This window comes from Zonotrichia albicollis, chromosome 9 (assembly GCF_047830755.1).
Source record: "Zonotrichia albicollis isolate bZonAlb1 chromosome 9, bZonAlb1.hap1, whole genome shotgun sequence".
In the NCBI taxonomy this organism is placed as follows: domain Eukaryota; kingdom Metazoa; phylum Chordata; class Aves; order Passeriformes; family Passerellidae; genus Zonotrichia; species Zonotrichia albicollis.
In genome coordinates this window covers 41,267,169-41,287,422 of record NC_133827.1, presented here as the reverse complement: position 1 = coordinate 41,287,422, position 20,254 = coordinate 41,267,169, and the positions used below count along the sequence as shown (strand labels likewise).

The 20,254-nt window shown below is 51.7% G+C and overlaps 2 protein-coding genes across 3 annotated transcripts in view; one reads left to right on the top strand and one right to left on the bottom strand.

Moving 5' to 3' along the window:
- The window catches only part of LEKR1 (leucine, glutamate and lysine rich 1), a 32,802-nt gene extending 30,149 nt beyond the window's left edge, over positions 1-2,653 (top strand). The window contains exon 12 of one of the 2 annotated variants that reach the window (XM_074547544.1): positions 429-2,653. In XM_074547544.1, coding sequence (XP_074403645.1) covers positions 429-929 — 501 coding nt within the window. In that variant the 3' untranslated portion in view covers positions 930-2,653. The remainder of the gene's footprint in view (positions 1-428) is intronic. The other variant, XM_074547545.1, reaches the window with a different exon arrangement.
- Positions 2,654-8,065: 5,412 nt separating this feature from the next.
- On the bottom strand, positions 8,066-20,254 carry CCNL1 (cyclin L1). Its single transcript, XM_074547547.1, has 11 exons — positions 19,926-20,254; positions 19,661-19,735; positions 19,391-19,500; positions 13,365-13,485; positions 12,883-12,947; positions 11,512-11,611; positions 11,296-11,400; positions 10,905-11,046; positions 10,083-10,194; positions 9,872-9,970; positions 8,066-9,084 (listed from the first exon to the last, which is right to left on the bottom strand). Exons 1-11 carry the CDS (start codon positions 20,181-20,183, stop codon positions 8,733-8,735), a joined length of 1,539 nt encoding a protein of 512 aa, XP_074403648.1. The 5' UTR covers positions 20,184-20,254; the 3' UTR covers positions 8,066-8,732.

Genomic DNA, 20,254 nt, shown 5'->3' with positions numbered 1-20,254 from the left:
CATTCCTAGTTCCGTATCTGATTCTACATCTGGTTCCACATCTGGCTCCATGCTTCCATGCAGGCTGTGCTCTCCCACTGCAGAGGGTTACAGGGAAAAGCAGCATTAACCTCTGTCCATTACTGCCTTCCCTTCCCTTCCCCAGAGCAGCATTCCCAGTTCTCCCAGCTGGGCAGGAGAGCAGGAACGCCATCTGAGCACTTCCCTGGGAACAGCAGGACAGTGCAGGGCAGGTCCCTGTCTCAGGAGTGACTGGGTGTGATGGATGGCCCATTCCCGGTGCTTCTGTGCAGAATTCCCTGCTGCAGGGACAGTGCTCTGGGTGTGCTGTCTGGCCCATTCCCGGTGTTTCTCATTGCAGAATTCCCTGCTGCAGGGACGGTGCTCTGGGTGCGATGGATGGCCCATTCCCGTGTTTCTCGTTGCAGAACTCGGTGCTGCAGGAACAGTGTCCCGGCACAGTTCAGTGTGCTGTCTGGCCCATTGCCGTGTTTCTCGTTGCAGAACTCGGTGCTGCAGGACACGGTGCGCCGGGAGTGCGAGGAGCGCTTCGAGCTGACGGCGGCGCTGGGCCGGGCCCGGGAGCAGGTGCTGGAGCTACGGCGGCTCAGCGGGGCCCTGCCGGGCTCGCCGCGCTCGCTGCCCGCCGGCGACCTGCGCCTCTCGGGGAGCCTGGGCACGGCCCGGGCTGCCCGCGGCCCCGGCTCCGGCCGGCACGGCGGCGGCAGCGCCGCCTCCCTGGAGCCTCCCAAGGCAAGGGCGGCCCCGCCGAGCGAGCCCCGGGGCCGCGGCCCCGCCGGGATGAGGCACCGGCCGAGCCAGCTCTGACAGCTCCGCCCGGAAACCATTCCAGCATCCAAAGGAACGCTCCCGAACTCATCCTACAATTTAAAATCCAGTTAAATATTTGTTTATTTTGGGTGCAGTAACTTTTATCCGTCCGATAATTTATTCATGGTGTAATTAAGTGCTGGGCGCATTTCAAGATGGGAAAAGTGAAAAGAGTCTCTCCAAGAGGAGCACAAAGAGCAGCACATCTTCAATGAGTGGGATTGAAATCAGAAAATCCCTGGATCCCAGAAGGTTTGGGCTGGAAAGGACCTTAAAGTTCATCCCATTCCAATGTCCTGGCCCTGGGCAGGGAATAGTGGCCCAGCATCACAGGATCCAGGAGGGATGGGGCTGGGAGCAGCCTGAGACAGGAACTGGAGGAGCTCTGAGGTCCCTTCCAACCCCAACCAGTCTGTGATTCCATGATTCCATCATCTCACACCTGGGCTCTTATCTCCTGTTTGTGTCCTGGGGCAGCAGCTGCAGCAAAGGGGGAGCGTGGCCAGGGAGGAACAGCACATAAAATAAAAACAGATAAAATAAAATAATGGGAGCAGGAACAGGATCATGGCTCTGGCACAAGGGACTGGCCAGGTCCTGGAGCCAAACCAAGTCCAGAACAAATATTTCCCTTCTCTCCCTTCCTCCCAGAACCCAGAGCTCCTGCTGCTAAGCAATAAACAAAATATGGAAATGTCAGGGACCCTATTTTGCCAGCTTTGCAAACAATTTAATGAATCTCACCATGTCAAGGAAAGTTTACCAAGTGTTTTCCATGGTGGGACGACAGGCAGAGCACAAAGTGCCACGGAGGACGCGGACACCTCATTACAGCCCTGAAATTTTAGGAAATCAAACTTGCTGCAGGAAGTTCCTGTAGGGGTGGTGTCAGGGACCTTGCCCTGCAGGACTCGTGGCACGAGGCAAAGCCAAACAAAGCTCCAGGAACAAACCTGTCCCTGTGGGCAGCGTTCCAGCCCTTCCCTTGGAGCAAACACCCCATGGCACGGGGCTGTCCTGTCCTTCCCTGCTGGAAAGGCTCACACTGCCCTGGCAGAGCTGGGGAGGTGCCTGCTCTGGAGAGAGCTCCTGCAGCCCTGACCCTTTCCAGAAAGGATCAAACCCCTGTGCCGGGGAATGGGGCTCGGTGGGCCGGGCTGGTGCTCTGTGTGAGCCCCAGGCACATCCCTGGTGTCACCAAACCACTCAGCCCTGACCCTTTCCAGAAAGGATCAAACCCCTGTGCCGGGGAATGGGGCTCGGTGGGCCGGGCTGGTGCTCTGTGTGAGCCCCAGGCACATCCCTGGTGTCACCAAACCCCTCCTGAGTGACCCTGCCAGGAGGGGGGACAGGGGATCCATCCCTGCTCCCAGGGGACAAAGGGACAGCACAGGAGGAGCCCTGGAATCTCAGTCAGTGCCTCAGCGTGGCTCATCCTTTTCCCACCTGAAGTTGCCCAAAGTGTAATGTTCTCCACAGATGATTTGATGGAGAGTCCAGCCCCTGTCTGGTCCTGCTGCTCCTCCAGCAGAAATTGGGATCAGCAGGGGCCACGCACAGCTTGCCATGGATATCACTTCATTCCCACTGGGATATCACAAACCAAAGCTGGGAAGATCACTAGACCTTGCTCTGAGGTGTGTGTAGGATCTGGGATCCCGACTGTGCCTTGCAGATGGAGTTTTTCTACAAAAGAAGAAATTGGACTGCAGGAAAAAGCATCTTAGTTCCTAAGCAGTGTTAAAAGTGCATGGAAATAGAAACTGATGCCACAGATCATTAAAATGTATTAATCAGAATAAAAGCATGACTGTCTTTCTTTGTACTGTGCATTTTCAATACCAAAACAAGAGTAGGATAATGAAACTGGGGAAAGTTCCTTTCGCAGACAACCCCCCAGAGCTGCATTTTTAGTTATTTAAAGCAGGCCCTTATTTCCATCATGAAAATTTGATGTTGGTGGTTACAGGTGGCTGAGAGAGCCCTGCTGAAGGAAGAACAAACCCCAAACAGCTGTGATGGTGTGAAACACTAATCCAGGGGTTTCATCCTCACAGCACACACAGAATTCACTGGGCTGGGATAATAAAAAGGGCACTGTCTGGGATTAATGCTGGGGGATTTTCACACCAGGAATGTCCTTTGTGTGCAGCATCTGGCATTGCCCTGGGAGCTGCTCCCAGGTCATGGCCAGCTCCCATGGATTGCTCTCCTTGGCCCTCCGGGCTCTGGAGTGGGGACAGGGCTCAGTGCCAGGGGACTCTGCTCCTGCCCAGGGAGCCAAGGCAGGGGCACAGTGCCACCAGAGCTCTCAGGGGATGGAGACCCTTCCAAGAGGGGGTTGGCCCAGGGTGTCCCTGAGGCCACTTTTCCAGGCCCACCCTCCCCTCTGCTTCCTGCAGGGGGATGTGGGTGAGACCAGCAGGGCTCAGGCACTGGTGCCAGGCACGGAATTAACTCAGGGTGGGAAACGTCAGGGAAAGGGGGAATAACCCAGGGGGTCCAGATGGGGGGAAAGAGCTGACATCTGGAAAGGAAAGTCTCAGTGTGAGAGAGAGGAAAATGCCCTCCCCTGGAGCTGTGCAGCCAAGGAGGATCCCTGCAGTGCTGGAGCCCCTGTGCTTGACTCATTCCAAGTGGGTGGGAAAAATCCATGGAAAATGTCCTGGCAGGAGCAGCTCTGTGCTGCAGGAGCAGCTGAACCCAGTGCCCCAAAGGGGATTTTCCATCTCCTGATTTATGAGATGTGGAAAGTGGTTTGCTTTGGCCTGGCACCACTCCAGGGAGCAATGCCCAGCTGGCAGTACCTGCTTGCAGCTCCGGGGAAAGAGTCCTGGAAGAAATCTGCAGGCACAGGGGAAGGAGCCTGGAGAGCCACGGACTGCAGCAGCTTCTTCTTCCTGCTGGAGGGTCACACTCTGCTCTCTAGATGTCCTTCACCATCACCATCATCATCGTCACAGACTGTGTTGAGTTGGAAGGACCTTAAATCCCACCCAGTGCCACCCCTGCCATGGCAGGGACACCTCCCACTGTCCCAGGTGCTCCAGCCCCAGGGTCCAGCCTGGCCTTGGGCACTGCCAGGGATCCAGGGGCAACCCCAGCTGTGCCAGGGCTGCCCACCCTGCCAGGGAACAATTCCCAATTCCCAATCTCCCATCCAGCCCTGCCCTCTGGGATGGGATGCCATTCCCTGTGTGCTGTCCCTCCAGCCCCTGTGACACAGGCACTGCCCTCTCCTGACATCCCTTTCCCCAGTCCAGAGCAGCATTTCTCTGGCAGCAGAAATCGGGAATGCAGCATCCCCCAGGCTGAATGCTGGCAGTTCCCTCTGCCCTGCTCCACGGCCGGGGCCGGGGGCGGGCACTGGGAATTCGGGAATGATGCCGGGGTGGGGCTGGCTCGGGAAGCTCCTCAGGAGCCCGAGGCTGGCCCCGCTCGCTGAACATTTCCGTGAATCATTGGCTTTTATGGAAATCCAGCATCCTCTCCCCAGCTGTTTCCTGTGCACTGTGCTGGCTGCAGGGCTTGTTTTAACTTTCCGGGACTGAGCGGTCATTTTAATCACCACCAAGCTCTGAACAAAGAGCCACGTGTGCCTTTGGGGGAAAGCATCCAAAAAAGGCTCCTGGGAAGAGCTGGGAGGCGCCCGGGCAGGGCAGGCTCCGGGGTGTAACCCAGGAGCAGCACGGCCTCAGTCTGGCTGCCAACCCCATCCTGTTTGCTGGTGTCTGGGTTGAGGGGGTGTTTTTGTGGGTTCCTTCTAAAAATAACCCCAGCACCTCCTGGGAGGGTGGTGGAAGGAAGCAGTAGCTGGAGCTGGATGAGGCACAAATTCACCTGCTCAAGCTGGACACAGAGAACTTGGATTTCTGATCTCTGGATGAAAGGCTGGTTCTGGAGACCAGGATTTCTGGAGTTTTTCAGGATTTTCTGTGCTCACAGAAATCCACAGAAATCCTTTCCTCTGGCTGGATCTGGGTAAGAATGTTCCAAACCTGCTGAAGATCCATCTGACAGGGAAACAGCCCCTTGTCCACAGGACTTCCATCGAGAGAGGATCTGTGTGTGCACCTGACCCTGGAGCAACAGAGACCTGCTGGGCAGGGCCATGCAGGAAGGCTCTGGAAACAGAGCTCAGATCCCCTCCCCTGCCTCTGTGGGACATCCCTTCCCCAGGATTACAGTACAACTCAGGGTTCATATGATGAGCAATTAATCCAAAGCCAGTGCCTGAAATAAGAGGAGAGCAAAACACCTGGGCAGGCTCCTGGCACAGAGCAGGATGTGTGCAGGAGATGCACAAATCCCAGAAGGCAAAAGTCTCCAGGGATCCCTCTTAGCCTGACCCAAGGAAAATTATTCTGGGATCTTAAGGCTCATGATCACCACAACCCTGAGAGCAGGACACTCGGTGCTTGGGTGTCCACAGAGCTGGGGCTGCCCCTGGGTCCCTGGCAGTGCCCAAGGCCGGGTTGGACAGGGCTGGGAGCACCTGGGACCGTGTGAGGTGTCCCTGCCGTGCAGGGTGGGGCTGGATGAGCCAGTCTCACCTGGGGTTAAAGGTGGCTGAGGACACGGCGCTGCTCGCCGGCCACGCCGAGGTCACCGCTGGCTCTGCAGAGGGCAGGGAAGGGTGGCGGTGCTGCCCTTGAGTCCCCAGCTCTGGCATCCCAGTGTCGGCTCCGCTGGAAGCCACGAGGAGCCCTGAAACAAAAAGCAGCCCCGGGGCCATCCCGTCCATTAGGGACGGCAGCCAGAGCTCCCTGATCGCAGCCAGATGTCAGAGATAACATCTCCGCTCGTTCTTGTGGTTTCCTGGATGGCAAAGAACTACTGTGCTCTCACCCTGCTTGGCCACGGCATCTGAGCGTCCTGGTGGAGAAAAATACAGAAAATACAAATTAAAAATTCAGAAAACTACCGAATCCTGCAGGGCTGGTTTGAGGCTGGGCTGGCCCAGGGCTCCCAGCCCAGAGAAGCTCCCGGGGGATGCTGAGGAGGAGGAAGGAGGGTGCTCTGTGCCCTTGGAGGAGGTGTTCTATTCCCTTGGAAGGGACAGGGTGACAGCTCCAGCCTCTCCCCACCACTCTGTCCCGTTTCAGTCACTGTCCCCCCGCTGTGTCCTCAGACCAAGCCTCTCCTCAGCATGGGGGGCAAACTTTGAACCATCTCCACCTGGCAGAAAGATGCTGAAAGTGTTTCCTTTTTTAGAGCTATTGAGGCATAGAAAAGCCTTCAGGCTTTGAATAAAAACTCAGCTTCTCACCCTTGAAATAGGTATTGAGGCATAGAAAAGCATTCAGGCTCTGAATAAAACCTCAGCTTCTCACCCTCTTAATCACTTTAAAAGGAGACCTCAGGCATTTGAGTCTCAGCTCCTGATTGCTCCATACAAACCTGGGCTCCCAAGTCACAGGGAATTTTGGGGAGATACAGCAATCCCTGCACAGGGGTAATTAAATCTGTGAGAGCCTTTCAGGACATTCACATGGTTTAAGGCAATTTTGCTGTGTATTTCCCCCCTTGGCCCCTGAGCACAGGCCCTGGGCCTGTCCCGCCCCTGCCGGGCCTCACAGGGATCACCCTGGCCTGGAACATTCCAGGGATGGGGCAGCCCCGGCTCCTCTGGGACCCCTGGAGGAGCCCAGGCATGGTGAGGGACCCCCATTCCCTCCCCTTTGGGGTCACTCGGAGCTGTCCCCGGAGCTGTCCCTGTCCCTGCTCACTCCCGGGGATCTCCCACAGCTGGTGCCCGGTGCCACCCCGGGACGCCTTGATCCATCCCCGGCTCCCAGCAGCTGGCATTGGGGTGTCCGGCCGAGGCCGTGCCCCGGGGACGGGGCTGCTCTGTCCCCATGGCCCAGGGCAGGACATTTGTCCCCTGCTCACCTCGGTGGCCCTCGGTGTGCGCAGCACCGGCAGAGCCGGGAGGCTCCGCTGGGCTCGGCAACACTTCCACCTACAGAGGGATCTCAGAACGGCACCCGCCAGTGAGGGGGATAACGGGAGTGAGGGAGGAACCCAAGGAATGAGGGAGGAACCCTGGAGTGAGGGGGGTCAAAAAGCTTGTCGTAGCTACTGAGGTAAGTGCACAGTGTAACCTCAGGTGACTCTGGAGATCAGCACAGGTCCTTGAAGTCCATCAGCCCTGCCAAATGATTCATTTCTGTGACTCAGCTCCATGAAAACTTCAAAATTCAGGGATACTTCACTTCCAAGTCTTAGGAGAGACAGGAGCTGTGGTGCAGGGACATTTCAGCTGCCGTGGGCATTCAGGGGTCCCTCAGGTCCCACAGCTCCTGGGCTCAGGGAAGGGAAGCTCTGAAGCACAGAGGGTGCTCAGCGCTCTCACAAACCAGGGCCGAACCCTCCACAGGTCACTGCAGCACAAACCCCAAACCCCAGGCAGGCAGAGGTGCTGCTCCTCCAAACCAAGGGTTTCTCTTTGCTCCAGCTATCTGAGCAGCTCTTTTTTCAGGGGAAAAAAGCTCCTTCAATTCCCATAGCAACCACTACATTTTCCTGAACACCACACACACAAACACAGTTGTTTCAGACTGCAAAACAGTGGTAACCAAGAAACAGACATTTTCTTTTCCTCCTCGAAAATACTCACTCACTTTCTGCCTTTCCAGAGCAGCTGCAGAGGGAGCCCAGCAGGACAGGGCAGGGACGAACCAAGCACGGAGCTCCTGCTCAGGTGTCCTCTCCTTTCTGAGGGCTGTGGAACACCGGCCCAGCAGAGCCTGGCAGTGCCCCTGTGACAGGGACCAGCAGCAGCACCTGGGCTGTGCAGGGGAGCACTGCAGCCTCAGCCATGCAGGAATGGGAGAGGCACTAGGGGAGAGCCCAGCAAACACCTCTCACCGCAGGCTCCAGGTTTGGTACTACCTGAGCGCCAGCTGAAGAATCAGATCTGACTCCTCCTCTCCCCTTGCAGCTCTCCTGTCCCACAGCAGGCACAGCTCCAGGCAGGTCCCAGCAGCTCCTGCTCTCAGACAGGGGACAGCAGCAGCCCAGCCCTGCCTCACCCCGCTGAACTGCAGACAAGCCCACGACCATTTATTCCAACTGCTGCCTGGTAGTCCAGCTGCACCCTCAGGAGGACACAAACATCCAAAGCTCTCCCAGTTTTCTCCTCTCACACCCCCGAGTTCCACTCAGGCACAGGGGTCACAGCGGAGGTGTGTAAGAAAACCAAGTTTAGTTTCCACACATTTAGCATCCAACAGACAGTAAAAAAAAAAAAAGCTTTATATTTTATTTTTTGTAAAAATCTTTGAACACATGCAGACTAAAACCAGTGTAAGAAAGTCTCCACCATGTTTAAACAAATAACTATACTTAAATATAAGCGTCTGCAATTGACTGGTATAAAAATAATGTACGTCTTGCTTTTTTACAGAAATCCTTTCTCCAGTTCTCAGCTCAATAAACAATACACAACTCTAATACATACAGTGAACCTGATCGTTTGCCACCTCTGGGATACTGCTAAGGTATTATGTGCAAAAGTTGGTAACAGTTCCTTTCCCACGAGAAAAAAAATTCTTCTACACCTTTTAGGAAACCAGATGGGGTTGAAGCTGCTGCAGCCCTGGCTGTGCCCTGCAGTCCGTGGGCTCGGCGCCGGAGCTGGCCCAGCCCCGCAGTCTGAGGGCTCGGTGCCGGAGCTGGCCCAGCCCTGCAGTCCCAGGACTTGGTGGCCCAGTGCTGGCCCAGCCCTGCAGTCCCAGGACTTGGTGGCCCGGTGCTGGCCCAGCCCTGCAGTCCCAGGACTTGGTGGCCCGGTGCTGGCCCAGCCCCGCAGTCCCAGGACTTGGTGGCCCAGCGCTGGCCCAGCCCCACAGTCCCAGGACTTGGTGGCCCGGTGCTGGCCCAGCCCCGCGGTGCCAGGCTCAGCGGCGGTGCCGGCCGTGGCCCGAGCGGCCGCTGCCGTGGTGTTTGCCGCCCTTGTGGGAGCGCTCGAAGGAGCGCGAGCGCTCGCGCCGCTCCCGGTGGTGGCTGCGCTCGTGCCGGTGCTTCTTGGCCGCCTCCGAGTGCTCCCGGGACTTGCTCTGTGAGCGGGAGCGGGACTTTTTCCGCTTGTGGCCGTGCCTGCTGCTGCCCTTGAGCTCCTCGCGGCCGTGCTTGGCCTTGGCGTGGGGCGAGCCGTGGTTGTGGTGCCGCCGGGGGCTCCCGCTGTGGCTGCGCGAGCGGCTGCGCGAGCGGGAGCTGTAGGTGCCCGACAGGCTCCGCCGGTTGTTGTAGCTGCACGAGAGGCAACAGTCACAGCTTACAGCGTGTCCCCACAGCGGGAAAAGCACACAGACATCAGCCCTCCCAAGGTACTGCAAGGAATCAGCCTTTGTCCCTCAGGGTAAGTGAGGAAGGACAGGGAACGTCTCAGAACCTGCCCCATGGAAGGCTGGGGTCAGTGATGTGGGATTTAAGGTCCTTCCAACCCCAACCACTCTTGTGAGCCTTTTACTTGAGCTCATTTGAAAATAAACAGCTCACACTAAAACCAGAATGCAGCATCTTTTGTCCACCTTGTCTCAAGGGTCTTCTGTCAACACCAGATCACTTGACTGGGAGTTGTTTTTTTCCTTCAGTGACTACACTGAGATCTAAGTTGGCAGCCTCCAATGCGAGCCTGAAGACTCTTAGGAAACCCCTATTTAAAGCCAGCAGCTCTCACTGCATCCCTCTCCTCCTCTACCACGACAGGGGCAGAGCCCTGAAGAGCCAGGCACTGCACCAGGGAGCACTGACACAAGGAGGCTGCACACCTGGGACACCTCTGTCCCCTTCCAAGGGCACTGTGCTCCCAGAGACTGCCCTCACTTGTAATGGGATCCTTGTGAAGACGAACAAGGGAAGACTAGCACCAGCCCAGCACCGACTCCCCAGGGACAGTGCAGTTAGGACAGGCTGATTTTACAGCCTGAACTCTCAAGCGCAGCCCCACAGCCTCCCCTCCCTTTTGCTGGCTGGCACTCAGGAGTGCCCCTGAAGGCAGCAGCCCCCCAGCCCAGCCCAGCCCAGCCCCACTCACTGCCGGCGGGGGCTGTGGGAGCGCGAGCGGGACTTGGTGCGGGAGCGGGAGCGGCTGGCGCTGCGGCTGCTGCGGCTCCTCTTGCTCTCCTTCCTCAGCCTGCAGGGCACAAACCAAACTGCTCAGCACTCACACGCCACAGGGGCTCGGGAGCAGCTCCCTGCACTGCGTTTCTACTCAAGCCTTCTCTTAGCAGCAGAGTTTTACCTACCCGTTGTAAGGGCTCTTGGAGGTTTGCTGCCTCTCTTCTGGCTCTTTCTTAATGGTTTTGGTATTCACAGACACTGGAGATTTCTCCTCAGCTTTTACTTCTCTTGGGGAAGCTAGGAATTAAATTTCAATTCAGAATCAGTTCTTTATTCATTCTTTGTCATAAACACACTATACATTGCTCAGGCACGTTCACCAGGACTAAGTGTAGATATTAACTCTACAACTATTATTTCATCCCATCTCTCCACTTGCATTCACTCCTGGAATGGGATATTTGTGAGGAAACCCTCTGCATACGAAGGAGGAACAGCACTGGCACCTTCAGGGCACACAGCCATGCTCACCTGGGGCCAAAAGGTACAAAACAGAAGCTGCCTTTGTGCCGTACAATACAGAACTTCTTATGTTGGCATTTATTTCCAATGCTATAGAAGGGATTAAGCCTACCCAGCAAAATTCCCTCCTCCACTTCCAGCCCCCCAGCTGTCTGCCCTCACTGCACCAAACAGTTGCCAAGCACATTAAAAACAATCAGGGGAAGGAATTTCCACAGCTACCTGCTGCAAAAGGGGCCATGAAGGCTACTGCAGCACCCCAAAAATTAAATCCAAAAAACCTCTCTTCACATCACAGAACACACAGCAACTCCTGCTTCATTATTCTCTTAAGGGTGCACATTATTAATGCATCACTCTCACATCTGAGGAAATGTGGAATAAAGCAGCTCCTTTCTATGTGGTTTCAAGGTTTTGAGACTGGTTTTAAAATCTGTTACAAAAAACAAACAAAAAAAGGTTTTCTGTTCAGAAAACAGACTTACATGGTTTGGATGCAGGAGAAAAGCCACCCAGAGTTGAGAGTGCTGGAGTTCCATCTGGATTTAAACCTTTTGCTTTCAGTTTTGCTTCCTGTAGTGCCATTTTCCTCTTTTCTACTTCTTTATCCAGAAATTCATAATTGGGCTGTGGAGTTAACAAGCAAATAAGAAGCTGAATTAATGTGATTCCTATTTCATCTCATTTCTGAAAAATACTGAATTGGCTTTTAATGATCTGTCCAGTAATGTAACGTCCAGAATTTGTTCTCTCCTTACTGGAGCCCTTCCCATTGGCACATCCGTGTTAGGCATTCCCAAACTTTTCTGGACAACCACAACTCAAGCTCAAGCTGCACTGAGCATCAAGCAGCAAACCCCAACATGTCAAACTCACCTTCTTTCTGGTATAAAGCTTCAGAGTTGTTAAGCAGATCTCCTGAATCTCCTCTTCCGTGGTGCCGAAGAGCAGGAACCAGTGGGGACGGGTGGGCAGCGGGATCTGAAAATCAAACAAGGAGAAGCTTAGTGGAGATTTCAGGTGGGGTTTTGCTGGAATATTTCCATGAATTTCCTTGTAAGCTGAGCAGCAGCAGGGGAAGGCAGAGCTCACCTGCAGGGCTCTAGCAGCGAGGTAAATGCACGCACACGCGATGGTCTCCGGCTGGAAGCGAACAAACACGTTTGTCCGGAGGCTGTCGTTCATGTAATTCCTGAAAAAACAAAGCAGCACTTGTTGGAACTCCATTTGCTTTTCTTTCAGAGGATAACAATACTGGAGACTCAATTGACTTTATTATTTTTTCTGTTGTTACATTGAACATGTGATTTCCTTCAGGTTGTGCTGGATGTTTACATGTGTCGCTGTGACAGTTTGCAGCACTGCCACTGTTTTACAGTAATGTGTAGCAGGAAATCCAAGCAGTTTGGAATGGCCACTTCCTAGCTGAAGTTACCCTGGAAGTGTCCACTGAGTTACAATTTAACAAGCACTTTGCATTCTCCAGCTGATTGTCTTAAACACCACTGGGTTTGTATTTAAAGATTAATGCAGAACTCAAGAGCCATCAGGAGAGCAAGGTGCATTTTTAACCTACCATTATCCAGAGGCTATGTGCAACCTGCAGAGCTCATAAAACACTGAGTACATTTAAATTTTGGGTGCTTTGAGCCACTTTAATTTCATCCAGGGAGATGCACCCCGTTTGCTCTCAGAGTGTTGGAAAAGGTGTGAGTTAGAACTGGCCCCGGCCTCCGGAGCTGCTGCGGTTGCACAGGGCTGGCACAGCCAGTAACACCCACCCAGAGATGGGGTGAGCAGCAGAGCTCCATGGATTTCTCAATTCCCAACATGGGAGAGAGAACAGCAGCCAGTCAGTGAGGACTCTACACCCCCACGCCCAGCCAGGCTGCTAAGTGAACATGCTGCATGCACTGTCACCCTCTGCTTAACTCAAGTTGAAATGTTAAATCAATGAAAGAAACGCTGGTAGAATTGTCCCCCACGTGTCCTTTAACATACAGCAGGTAGGCAACAAAGACATTGAGAAACAGTTGTAAGAGTTACTTCTAGAACCAAATATACAAATCCTGGCGCCAGGACAGAACTAGGAGGTGCTGCCCGATGGCTTTGGGTGACGGCAGTGAACTCGCTGAGGCTTGCACTGGCTTGGCTGGAGAGAAGGGCAGCCAAAGCAGCCATCCCCAGGTCATGGGCTGAGGTGCAGAGGGCAGAGCTCTATGACTTACCAGCAGGGACTACCCTTCAATCAAAGAGTAGAAAAAAGAACAAAGTTAAATTGAGTTCTCCATCGTTACGCTGGAATAAGGCCATGAAAATAGTAAGCAGAAACAAGCACCACGAGATTGTCCAAATGTGTTTGGGTGGTGACTTACATCTCATTGCTTTGCATAGGGATCAGCAGGCTTGTTATTTCTGCTACTATTTTCCTGGCTAGGAAAAGAATGGAAAATAGCAACTTACCAGGCTGTCTGTACCAGGGTTTGATTACGTTCACATTCTAGGACTTGTAAATACATAACAATGATCTGAGGAATAAGGAGGGGGAGAAAGAAAAAAGAGACTCAGTTTCAACACATAAAGCAGGAGTACATATATACCTATGTCAAAATGAAATCAAACAGTATGCCCAAACAATGGGGGCTCCTTCTCTCCAAGCACACACTCTAAGCTCTCATGTCAGCCCATCACATTCACACAATTCTTTATCTCACTACTTTTCTGCTATTTTCAAACCAGCCACCTTTACCCTTTCCCAGGGAAGTGACTTTTTCACAGTCAATAGGGCTGTTTGCCCAAGTACCCTGGCAAAAGCTTTAATAGCTATAAGGGAATAAAGAAAAGAATTCAGGTCATTCTGACACCTGTGTTTCTTGTTCCACTGCTCCCAGTGATGCCACCAAGGTAGAGTAAGAATTACAATTACATTATTATTGAGAACTCACCTTATGAGGATGCTTGACATGAACACAAAATCCCAACTCCTTCAGTACCCTCCTTTCTGCTTTGATTACTTGATTTTTGGTGTTTATGTAGTTCTGATCAAGTATCAGTGGGCTTGGAGTCCTATAGTTTGCAAGAAATAAAATCAAAACTGTTTTGCATATCCAAAAATAACGGCAACTCTGTTTTCCCTTCCAACCAACTAATGGCAACAGAAACCGGTTTTCAACTCCTGCAAGCAAGTTTAAGCATTAATCTTGTGCTGTCCAAGTTTAGATAAACTAGTTTAGTTGCTGCTTTCGGCTAGCTACAGATTAGATGGCTGAGATAAAAAAAATAACCTTCTGCTCCTGTGTATGCAAACTGCACTGCTCCAGCTGCTGAAGGGGTTGGCTTGATGGGGGCACTCCCAAGAACTTCTCTCCGTGCCAGAGGTGGCAGAAGGAGTCCTGTGCCAGGCAGGGTTCCAAAGCAGAATAAGCCACACCAGGGCTCTCACTGGCACTAAAGTAGTGACTTGTGCTCTAGAAACTGCAGTTTCCTATGCACTGAAGAGCAGCTGACTGACCCTTCAGAGAAGCCAGCCCTGCCCAGCCCTGTGATGTGTGAAAAGCTGAGTGAAGCACAGGATTAACCTGGGACGTGGATCTGCCTGGGACTCTGGGTACCAGGGATGATCCTGCTCCCGTCTGCATGTGCAAAACAACTCACTTCAGAGAGACATCTCAAACTCCAGCACTGTCAATCCTAATTCCTCCCAAGTCCAAACCCTCAACTGTCCAGAGCATGTTTAATCACAAAAACCTTCTGTACTTGATGCACAAGTGTCACACTCCATTGCATATTTGCTTTGTCCGTGCTTAGACTTGACCTTTCAACATTCCACAGGGGATATTTTATATTTTAATCCACTTCCTCCTGAAGACAGACCAGCTTTTTCCCTGTAATATGCCTCACACATTCCATGTGCTTTCCAAAGCAGAATAATGTTTTTGCAGCTCGTTATGCTCTAATAAACCACGGTCTGTGTACATGATACACCCCAAGCAGTGGTCACAAATTTATTTTACATTACCTTCAAAAGAAAAAAAAGTAATGCAAAGTGGATTCAAAACACAGCTTTTGTTGTATTAGACAAAATATTTCACTGCCAACTTGCAAATTACATGAGTGGATCTTGGACCTCACTTCTCTTTCCTGACAGGTCACAGAACAGAAAAAAATACTCAAAAAACCAAGGTTCCCACCCCAGGAAGGGTTAATTAATGACAAGGCTGCAATAACCCAGTTTATGCCATGACCTCTGCAGTCACCTGGACAGGCACCACAACCTTCTCTAATGAAAGCATCTTGTACCACCATGCACCTGAAGCATGAGCTGTCCCTGCTCTTCCCAAGGGGCTGAGATGCCAGCTCTGCAATGAGCAACTGCCCTTCCTGGTGCCAGGCTGCACCTGCAAGTCAAGTACTCTCATTATTTAAGGTTTTCCAGGTTTGCCATGTTACAGCAGAGTAACTTCTCTAGTTAAGTGTTACTCTCACTCACCAGGGCAAGTTTACAAAGTTTTTCATTTCAGCTCCTCTAAATAAACCCAAAATTGGGAGATGTTTTCTTTTGTTTATGGTTGCCCTTTTCTCCCCATAAATTAACTGAAAATGAAAAGTTTTTCAAGCTCTTTAGGAAGTAGTTATACTTCAGTGAGGAGCTGCTTTTGTCCAACACTTCAGCACTACAGAGCCAGGCTGAGCAGTGCTCTGGAGTGGGACAATGGAATAAGCAAGCAGAGCTCTTCACATCAGTGAGGCTGATTCACTTCCAGCTCATTCCCATCAATTTTACTGGTGTTGGTAACCTTTCCTTCAGTACTGCTCTCCACAATTTCATCTCCAGATCATTGGCATTAACAGGATCTGCAGAGCAGCACCCACAGGAGCTCAGGCTGTTTGTCAGCAGAAAGCTCCATCACAGGTGGGAGATCTTGGGTTACACACTTAGGACAGCCATGACTTGCAGTCTGTTAACACAGTGTCCAGTGGGACTGCCCAGATCATCCAGCCCACCTTGCACAGGCCCCTGCACTCCCTGGGAGCTCTGGCAGGAAGTTAAGGTGGCTCCAAGTGCAGCAGGACAGATGGGAGCCTGTGCTGCATTGAAAGTTTCCACTGTCCTTGCACAGGGCCATGGCATCAGCACCAAGAGGTCACACCTGGCCCAGGTTCCACAGCACAGGGACAGGAAACCCAACATGCCCAGTGTGCTTTGCTCTACTCTGCTGTCCCACACTCCTCTGGTCACCAGTCCTGCAGCCCTAAGGAAGCCATGAAAACTATCATTTACCCAGACAGGACTTCCAGACAAATGCAGCCTTTTATCCACTCATGGAAAAAGAAAACTCTACAGGAGATTTCAGTGTTTTGCTGCACCTTATAACTGGTACAGGTAAGGTTCTCCACTGCATTGATTTGCCAATTTAATACTTTTGCCATTAACTCTGCAATGTTGGTAAACAATTATTTACAAGTGAGAAACCTCAGAAATTCCCCTTTGAGAAACTTCTTTGTTTTCTACTACAAAAAAAGGGGAACTTTGCCAGTGCATTTGCTGCACTTAATTCCCAGTCCATCTTTGGACCAAGTACCAAACCAGAGAAAAGGAATTTATAAGCTTATATATGAAATATAAGCTTCAAACTCTATAGCCAAGGAGTGTTGCAAGTTCCTACTGGGAATCTGTTCCTACAGACCAGCACTAGAGCTCCAGGCAAGACTTCATCTTTAAGAACAGAGCACACAGTGGTCCCTCTGGGAAATCAATCCAACACTTAGATAAAAACTTGACTGGGATTTAGATTGTGCAACAACCATGAAGATTAACACACACTGTAATGTGTTTGTAACAATAAATAAATTACAAATACCTTTTATAAAAATCACTCTGACAAATGAGACCTATGTTCTCCGCAGAGCAGCAGCTTCATTTGGTGCAATATTGAACTTTGATGTCTTTGGCATGACTAGTACAGGGAGGAGCAGGGCCCTGCGTGGAGTTCTGTTCCTAATGAGCACAGCACTGGTGCCAAGTGCAGCAGGGCACCAGCACCTCCCTTCAGAGCAGAGATCTGTTATGCTGGGCAGTACAAGAACACCAGTTCTCTGTTTGTCTCCAGGGTCACAAGCACAAGCAGCCCAGGTTTGCAGCAGTCTGAAGGCACTAGGGATGTGTGTCATACTGCAGCCCCCGTGCAGGGCCCCTGAGTGAGGAACAGCTGACTGAGCACCTCAAAGCACCACCAGAGATTACAGCACCACACCAGTCACATTTCCAGTCTCAGGACCTTCTGCAGCTTTCAGGCACAGTTCAAAGAAAAAAAAATCAACTTCAAACTACATTCTACATTAAACAACAGTTGCACTTTGCTCAGAACAGAGATGTTTTGGCACACAGTTATTTAAAAAGCAGTTTTTCCACAGTACGAGCTTTTCTCCATGCACACAAACATTTTTACATGCAGTTCTACATCACATATGCTCGTAAAGATCCCAAAGAAAATACGCTTGTCCAAAACACTTATTTAGCTTTTTCTTACTTCTCAGCATTAGAAATACCACCTCGGGTGACTACGTCTCATAAAAAGAAAATTCCAATGCAATTCCCAGTTCTGCAAACAGGTACACAGAAGGGACTGCTTACATCAAAATCGATAAAAATATACAAATTCAAGACTTACATACCCTTGTTTTACTGTGAATTCAAGCTGCAATTATACAGAGCCAGAAAGTGGAACTAAGAACCCAAAACTGGTTAAGAAAGAAAGCAAAGCCTACCCAAACTACCCCAAATTTGTGTGCAGGTTAAGAGCTTCAGTTAACAGAAATGCTAGACTAAAAAAGAAAGTACAGCAGCCTGTTTAAGTTCTGGGTTGTGTGTGAGAGACTAACTACAGCCTAAGTGTTAGCTTCAGTAAAAAATAATAAAAAAAAAAAAAAGGTCAAGCTAGTATTCTAAAAACCTGGACAGCAAAGAAAAAAGCTTATAACAAGATACAGGAGTTCTTCCAAATGGTTCACCAGCGGCCAACCTGTTAGTCCCCCGATTCCAGTGACCTATGCTCAGAGCACTGGCTTCTCCTTGGGGATTTTCGATACTTCACTCACTGTTGCCATGACGACAGCTTCATCTTTATGTACCACTCCACATCACCCAGGCTTTGGTAAATGTAGCTGGTCGCTGTATAGTCGGTTGCAAGGGAAAAAAGAGTTGAAGTTAATAACGTGTACAGGTGATGGAACTGTCAGCTTGTAAAAAGTACAGAAAAACGTTTACATCCTGCTTGCTACAAAAAAAAAGGGGGAGGGGGTTGTGCAAGTCTGAATGTCAGACTGCAGCATTTTTAAGGTTAATTTCATGCAGATTCACTCAGAATCGCAGAGCAACAATACCCATTTCTCCCGAAAATAATGGGTAGCAGTGCACGCTTTCTCTGGACATGATGCACTTTAGGCACCACGTAACATGCACAAGTTGGGATTTGCAACAGGCTAGCTGGAAAGATTTAAATTCACAGGTTAAGTTCAGTGTCTCTGATCCTTCACACAGCATAAAGAAACAACTAATTTGCATTCTTGTTGCAAAGAAAAGCAAGGCATATGATTAATTAACCTTCACTGCCTGGACGGAGGCCAGAACGTTACTAATCACTGAGCCTGCTCCAGCAATTCCAATAACCAGACTCCCTTAATAGCTGAGGAACACAATCCCACTGAATCCACACCTGGCATAACTTCACACAGCTCTCTCAGGGCCATGGGGGAGAACAGCCTTAAAGGCCAGCCAGAACAAAGCCAAACTCCAAAGTGTAACACCAACTCTTCCTTCTTGGATCTGGAACTAACTAGGACAACACCATCAGGAGGCAGCAAAAGCCAAAGCTCCGGCTTCAACAGAAGCATAACCAGGATAAAGACACCAACAAACAGCTGGCTTCCCTAAGGGATTTCTACTCTGCTTCTCAGAAAAGCTTGCACAACACGAGTTTAAATTCCTGTCATCACCTGCTGACACAGGGCAAGGAAATGAAGTGTGAATTTAACACTGTAGCTGAAAGCAAAATCCTTTCATAACTGCAGAGTACCTGAAACTTTAAGCAATCAGGCACCAGAAACCAAGCTGAAGTCTCCAGTCCCAGACTGTGACACTGCTGCCCGACAGAATTAAGGAGACTTCGTGTTTAACAGCAACCTAGAGAACTCTTTCCCTTCAACGCATCGGTTACGTGCTTTACACATAAAAACCGCTGCTTTTTTAAACACAAAGAGCAGCACTAAAACTCCGAAATGGGACGGCTCTACCCCACCTGCACACGGCCAGGTGAGCCCCACTCCATCTGCACAAGCACACCAGGACAACGCCGCTCTCACCTTCTGCACTTAAAAATGCCTTCAGCCTCCCAGACTCAATTACAGGCTCCCCATCAATACAGCTGCAAACACTGCAGGCCAAACCAGGCCTTTTCTCAGGTACTTTCTAAAACAGCTTTTTTTAAAAGGCATTGGCACCACTGAAAGTTCAGCTCTTTCTTAAGAGGGACTTTCTTAACTACACAACCACGCTTGGACAGCAACAGATTAACTAGAAAAAATGCCATCATGACTGTTAAGTATGGCTAAAAAACTGGAGAATACACAGCAACTCACTAACTGGCTACGCACACCTAAGACTATCTTACAGTAACTATGAGACACCAAAAAAAGCAACAAACAGACCTGGAACCACAACCATGGTCCTAAAACTAGAACCAATACTTGCCAATTGTAACTCGTAGCTACATCAACAACGACAAACGGGTCTACCAAGTGAACAAAAGCAGAAGCAGCCGAGATTGCACTGTACTGCCTACACAGCAGGCAACGGGCACTCCCTTCTCAATTTTAGGTCGTTGAACTTAGCCTGGAAAAATACTGTGAATTGAGAACTGCAGCGAACATTAGTGGTAACAGGCGCTTATGCTCATAACGAAGCTGATCTTACCTTTTTGCTCTTAACTGCCGCAAGTGATGGAACACGTTGATCACGTCCCTTATCCGACGAGGCGCTTCTTCGATTTTGGACGCGAGATTGATGCAGGCCATAGCAACAATCTGAAAAGAAGCCCCGTTTCCGTTAAGCAAACAATTTCCAACCCAGATAAAGTGAGAATTACGTAACTTAGAAGCAAATGCGCCAGGCTCGAAGCGAGCGGCCTGCGTAGCGCGTGGCCGCCCCAGCCGCCCTCTCCCGGTGCCCCCGGGCCGCGCTCACCTCGAAGCTGTGCTTGACGAAGGACTTGGAGTAGAAGAACCGATGGAACAGCACCTGCCCCGTCGCCATGGCCACCTGTGAGGGCAGAGCAGGAGGAGGGAAAAGGAGCCGAGTCAGTGCCCGGGCCCAGCCGCCGCCATTTTGTGTGAGGCGCCGCCGCCCCCCCGCGCCGCCTCACGCCCTTCCCGCCGCCACAATGGCGGCGCCCGCCCTTCCCTTCCTTTCCTTCCCTCCCGGCCCCCCTGGAAGCCCCGGCAGGGCTCACCTGCGGCAGCCGCAGCAGGATGCCGGCCGCCTGGATGAGCTCGCATCCCAGGATGCGCAGGTCGGTCTCGCACTGCAGGTCCAGCCCGTCCTGCATGGAAGGGGTAGGCGAGAGGCGCTCCTCGGGGATCAGCGAGTGGTCGATGGTCAGCGACACCTCGGAGTAGAGCCGGTCACCGATGAGGATGCCCGGAGCGGCGGGAGGAGGCGGCGGGGCGGGGGCGGCGGGCGCGGCGGGGCCTGGATGCGCGGCGGCCATGGCGGCGGAGCGGGCGCTGGGTCCGGGTCCGCTCCCGGCAGCGGCCGCGCGCCGACTGCGCGGCCCCGCGC

Bases quoted from the DNA above. Each gene is read 5' to 3' on its own strand.
- CCNL1 (XM_074547547.1), bottom strand. From the start codon at position 20,183: ATGGCCGCCGCGCATCCAGGCCCCGCCGCGCCCGCCGCCCCCGCCCCG. The intron at 11,401-11,511 runs GTGAGCTCTGCC...TTTGATTTTCAG, and splicing joins TCGCTGCTAGAGCCCTGCAG to ATCCCGCTGCCCACCCGTCC. The intron at 11,047-11,295 runs GTGAGTTTGACA...TTAACTCCACAG, and splicing joins AGCTTTATACCAGAAAGAAG to CCCAATTATGAATTTCTGGA.